The 6,000-nt window shown below is 46.6% G+C and overlaps 1 protein-coding gene across 1 annotated transcript; it reads right to left on the minus strand.

Moving 5' to 3' along the window:
- Positions 1-814: 814 nt before the first annotated feature.
- On the minus strand, positions 815-1,369 carry LOC126621727 (uncharacterized). The gene has a single exon (XM_050290301.1). The coding sequence runs from the start codon at positions 1,367-1,369 to the stop codon at positions 815-817; it is 555 nt and encodes a 184-aa protein (XP_050146258.1).
- Between the last annotated feature and the right edge of the window lie 4,631 nt (positions 1,370-6,000).

Here is a 6,000-nt window from a genome sequence, read left to right on the forward strand (position 1 = left end):
TCGCACTGGAGAGCAGACCCATACCGGTTTACCTTCTCGCACTAGAGAGCAATTAATTTATCCTCTCACACTAGAGAGCAGACCCATACGGGTGTCGGGGAATTGATTTACCCTCTCGCACTGGAGAGCAATTAGTTTATCCTCTCGCACTGGAGAGCAATTAGTTTACCCTCTCGCACTGGAAAGCAAACCCATACGGGTGTCGGGGAATTAGTTTACCTTCTCGCACTGGAGAGCAATTAGTTTATCCTCTCGCACTGAAGAGCAGACCCAAAAAGGGTTTTGAGCAGTTGTTGTGGATAGCAGTTGAGCCAGGCTTATGAGTAACTTCTTGAATCTTCATTGAGAATGAAGAAATAAATCAATTATGCTGAAAGGTAGAAACTGCATAACATACTGGATAATCTTAGGCTTGCGAGGCCTTGTTCGTCGAGCTGCTTAAGACTTCGAACTTATTTGGAAAAGCCCAAACGAGGTTCATGGGGGTGACGGAGACTTCCCCTGCTCGTTTCGTTGACTTGTCAATATACTTGTTGCATCGACCCTCATTTGTTAGCTTCTCAAAGTACTGCTTCCACTTCATGCAGTCGTTGGAAGTGTGGCCTGGTCCTTGATGGAATGCGCAATACTTCGTATGATCCAACTTAGTAAAATCGCCTCTCATGGGTGGCGGCAGTTCGAACCAAGGTTCGTTCTTGAGCTTACGGAGAATTTGACCAATTGGAACTGTGAACTTGGTGAATGTTTCAGGCACCGAGTCTTCTTTTGTTAGGGAACGTTCCACATGCTTCTTTTCTGACTCATTTTTGTTGGACTACTTAGCCTCGTCCCATAACGCATGTTTTTCTGCCAAAGCATATGAAATTGCTAGGGTTAGTTCTTCTCCCATTATCAGTTTTCCGAATAAAGGGTGTTCGGTGGGAAGCTCATTTCTGAATGCTGCCGTTGTTATGTTCTCGTTCCAACCAACAATCTTGGCCTTCTTCGCTTTGAACCTCTTGACATAGTCGCGAATTGTCTCCCAAGGGTTTTTTATAATGCTGAAGAGATGGCCAGCTGTCATTTTGATTGAGCGGTTAGACGAATACTCCTTAGTGAAAACAAAGGAAAGTTTGTTGAAACTCCAGATTGACTGCGGCGGTAGAGTGTGAAACCAATCTTGCGTCTCCCCTTGTAGAGTTGTGGCAAAAAATTTGCACATAAGTGCGTCGTTGTTCATATAGAGGATCATGGTACCGCAGTAGTGCTTGATATGTCGATTTGGATCTTTGTCTCCCTTGTACGAAGTGAAGTGAGGCATAGTGAACCTGCGAGGTGGATCTGTCCGCTCGATCTCATTCGTAAATGGTGACATGCTTGTACTGGTCATGTCTCGTCGAAGCGAATCGTCAGCAGCCTCATTATGTTAGAAATTACGCAATCGTTTGGTTATAAGCCTCTCAACTTATTCTTGAATTTGCCTCTGATGGAGCAATGCAACTTTTGGCTGCCCCCGATCATGACCTATGGGTTTGGGCCGCTCTCTCATATGCTCGACTCGTCTATGTCGTGGCTGCAGTACATAGGGCATGTCTTTGGCAGGCGAACGGGCTTCTTGTAGGCTGGCGGTTGAACTTGAGTCAAATTAAATGACTGCTTATCTCCGTCTGTCGTGCTGCCTACTCCGATGTGAGGTGGAAAATACTCCTAGTGAGCGTAGTTGTGAATGAACACTTCGCCTGAAAGGTTGTCCATGTTGATAATCTGAGTGTGACCTCAACTGTGAACTTATGTTCGTCTGGGCTTGATCGGGAATGCACGCTCATCCGCGCATTAAGACGAGGGTATACGCTATCTTAAGGACCCAGACTGGAGTGTAAACAACCTGAACGCTCGGATCTTGACTGGTTGATGGGCTACTTGCCGGGACTCTGGTGGAGAAGTTCGTTTGCCCTTGTTCTAATTTAGAACATCTCGTCCGAGGCACGTTGGATCTCAGTGCGTTGCAAAAGTTGATTCACCAAGGTTATCTGTTGTGCAAGGACGCTCGTCAACTTTATGACTTGTCGAGACAAGTGTTGTTCGCCGTTTAGATTGGAAGGGCTTGGAATGAATGTGCCTTCTTGAGCAATGGAATTATGATGGGCTCTGGGCGCGAGATTTGAATTGGGAAATGTCAAATCCACGGAGAAACGTAGTGAAAATGCCCCCGGTTCGATCGTAGACCTATAAATTTGAAGCCTGGACGGTTGAACTAATCTTGGACCGATTTGGGCTGCTTGGAATGCCACGGGAATAGGCTGGGCCATGGAAGCAGGCTGCTCGGTGGGAGCAGGCTGGGCCATGAGAGTGGGCTGCTCAGCGTGTGGTGTATATAGGTGCGAGGCTAGGGCTCGGCTTGGCAACGCGTTGGGCTTGAAATGACATGGCTTATGATTGCTTTGATGGGACGATCGGGCTGTGATAGTGGTTCCATGGACCTCGTCGCAAGTGGCTACCGAGGTAGCCACCATGGTGGTTCCCATGGTGGTGGTGCCGCTCCACTTATTGTCACATTTAGCCTCGTGGATCGCTGTGGTCCCATCTCTTGAATGTTGAAATTTTCATTTGTTGAATTTTCTAAATTTCTAGCCATTGTACTTTTGTTTTACGTTTTATCAAAGAATTTTTGCAAATAAAAAAATTCTAATAATAAGAACGTACGAAAAATCTACAAATGGACAAGAAAATAGAAAACCTTGGATGCGAGAGTCTTCTACAAATGTGGGACTCAACTCTCAATGAAAATACCAATTTATGGATGAAAATTTCTTCCTCCTTGATCTTGGAGATAATTGCACCTACAAAACAAATAACACCTTAGGTCAAGGCCAAGAGCCTCACGCGCCCACGATGAATTTTGGGGGGGGGGGGGCTTTGGCCGAAGAACCTCCGATGCCAAAGTTAGAATTTAGAGAGCAAAGTGTTTGAGAGTTTTGGAGAATTTTAGCAAGAGTGTGGACCTCATTTTTTAGAAAAAAAAATAGGGTCATAGGGAATGGAGGTGGCCGGCCCTTAGAGGTTTTTTGTGTGAAAAATGGATGATTTAATTGGTGATTAATGGATTAATTAGGATTTAATTCATTAATTAGCCAATTAATCTCCATTTATATGGAATAATTTGTAGGTTATGAAGTAATTGCCTAAGATGAGGATGGATGAGATAATTTGGAATTGGTTATCTTTTTTTGGACACTCTTGGCTTGATTAAAGAATGATTGTCCACTGCTCGCGCGTAGGACAACCGATGTGTCTCAGGGGTAACTTTGTCATTTTCACCAAAAATCCACATGTTGCCTTGTGATTATTTTTGGCTGCACACTGAAGACGGTGGAAATTTGCATCCACAAATTGGTGCTTTCATTGAGAGCTAATTCAAAATACTCGAAGAAGCCTCTCGCATTAGTTTGTTGAATTTTCTATTACGCTGAATTTCTCACACGTCGTATCAATTAATTTTTCCTAGAAAAATTTATTGATCAATCCCTGGAGAAATGATACAATGGTAGGAAATTCAAAAACTACAATGAATGGAACCCCGTACGTGCAAGGATTTGGACCGGAGAGTCGAGATGAGGATATAACCCCACAACGGAGATCCTCGAGGCTCAACGCGACGGTAGGAGGAGCCCCACCGCTGATAAGCCACGCCACCACCATCATCACCATGACCCAGCAGCCATGGCAAAGCCACTAGGCCACGACACCATTTCCACCAAACCCTAAGCATGAGGCCTAGGTCCACTTCCAAGCCCTTGGGTAAGAGGCCCCGAACTTGGCAACTGCCATAGCAAGCCCTGGGCAGGAGGCCCGGCCTAATGCAACAGTAGGCTTTGTTGCACAGCAGGTCCGAACTCGGGCCCAGAATTCGGTAGTTGCTGCCAGCCAAGCAGCTCAGTGGGCCCAAGCTCAAGCCACTCAGCTAGAGGGCCAAGATGTGGCAGCCCAACGGCTAGGAGGGTCCACGGCCATGCAGGTTTAAGGCAAGCAGGCACAAGTCTGACGCGCCCCGCGGTTTTTTTCAACGACCCGACCTGCAGCCTAATCCAATCCATGGCTACTTCCAACAATCCAGATTTTGACCACCGGACCCGTAATCGATTTAGGGTTACTTACGCCCTACTTTTCTGCAGGATTACTCACTCTAGGCTTAAGCTTTCTACCTGCAGTCCACTATACTTCCACCACGCATGGAGACGCCCATCATCCAAGCTCTTCCAATCCAAATGGCAAGCACCACCTGCCCTTACAAGTTGCCAATTTGATGAACGCCCTTGCGCAGCAGACCATCTTGGCGAACCAACTCCTCGAGCGAATTAAGATGTAGTGCACCCAGATGAGGTGTCCCGAATCAAGATAATGACGGAAGAACGTGACTCGTTCCAGCGATGTCCCGGTAAAGAGCCGCTCAGTCCGTCACGAACTGTGCGTTTGGGTAGTGTGCACTCTTGTTTGGGCCCTAGGGGAAACGTTTTCTCCTGCCCAAATTCACAAAGAAGCGTTTATTCCTTACTTGGCACACGAGTCAGTATGCATTCGAGGTTAAGTCCACATTCCGATGAGCACTCAGGACATTCCAGGCGAAGCGTCCGCATGAGGCTAAGCCTATAAGGAGATCCTCCTACGAGGCAACAGAATAGGTAGCCACATGATGCATAGAGAATGGCATGTGAACAGTTTGACTCAAGTTTCACTGGCAGCCCTCGCCCAGTGAACACTCTATCACCAAGTTCGATTCAAAACTTTGACAAACATTCCTTGGTTTTCACTAAGGAATATTTGCCTTACCGCTCAATCAAGAAGAAATCTGACCACATTTTCAGCATGCGGAATGACCTGAATGAGTCACTTCGCACTTATGTCAAGAGATTCAAGGCGGAAAAGGCAAAGATCTTCAGATGCGATGATAGCATCACATGCTCAACTTTCCGAAAAAGACTCCTAGCACATCACTTGGTTTTTGGGGAATTGATTATGGGTGAAAACCTGTCACTGGCAAACTTTTATGCTTTGGTAGAAAAACATTCCCTCTGGGATGAGGAAAAGCGCTCCCAGAAGCCGCCTGAGTAGCCACGTAAAGCCGCGAAACCAACTTAGAAGAAGGCGAGTGATAAACCGCTCAACATCAATAGCAAGCTAGGTGACAAACGTAAGGACCGATCCCCAACGAAAGGAGGCACGGCGCCCAAGACATACATCAGGTTCTCAGTCCCGATCAACCAAATACTTCGCGACCTCAAGGACAAGCCATGGTTCAAGTCGCCACCACCTTTAAAGGGCAACACCTCGAAGATGGACCAAACCAAATACTGTGCATTCCACAAGGGTCTTAGGCACATAACCAATGATTGCACCACATGGAGAAGGTATCTCGAGCAACTCGTGAAGGAAGGCAAGTGCGACCAATATGTCGACAGACCAGTTGCCTGGCCAAGGCAAGAAGCAGATGCTGATGCCGAACCCACAACCAAGACAATTCGAATCAACAAAATCTTTGTTGAATCCGAGCATCTGGGGCCACCAATAACTCCAAGAAGAGGAAAATCCAGCAGGTGAGATCGGTCAATTAATTTCAAGCTGTAGATGCTGTATCTAGACCAATCGTCGACTTTACCGAGCATGACGACGCCCTGGTGATTTCTGTACAACTGGCCCATTCCATAGTTGACAGAGTCATGGTGGACAACGGCAGCTCAATCAACCTTCTACAACTGTTGATCATTCAAAAGATGAGCCTGGAAAGTACAATCCAACGCAAAGCAAAGGTCTTGACCGGATTCAACGAACTTACCTCAACCGCCATTGGCACTATCACACTCGACGTAACCAGCCCACCAATTGTCACATCGCAGACCTTCATGATCGTTAGCGACCCATCTCTCCATAATGGGATATTGAGTCGTCCTTGCCTGGTGAAAATTGGAGCTGTGACATCGACCAAGTATGAGAAAATCTGATTCCGCATCCCAGGAGGAGCAGTTA

The sequence above is a fragment of the Malus sylvestris genome, chromosome 5 (assembly GCF_916048215.2).
Source record: "Malus sylvestris chromosome 5, drMalSylv7.2, whole genome shotgun sequence".
Taxonomy (NCBI): domain Eukaryota; kingdom Viridiplantae; phylum Streptophyta; class Magnoliopsida; order Rosales; family Rosaceae; genus Malus; species Malus sylvestris.

What these genes read in the sequence shown, in the direction of transcription:
- LOC126621727 (XM_050290301.1), bottom strand. Translation starts at nt 1,369, where the DNA reads ATGACCAGTACAAGCATGTCACCATTTACGAATGAGATCGAGCGGACA.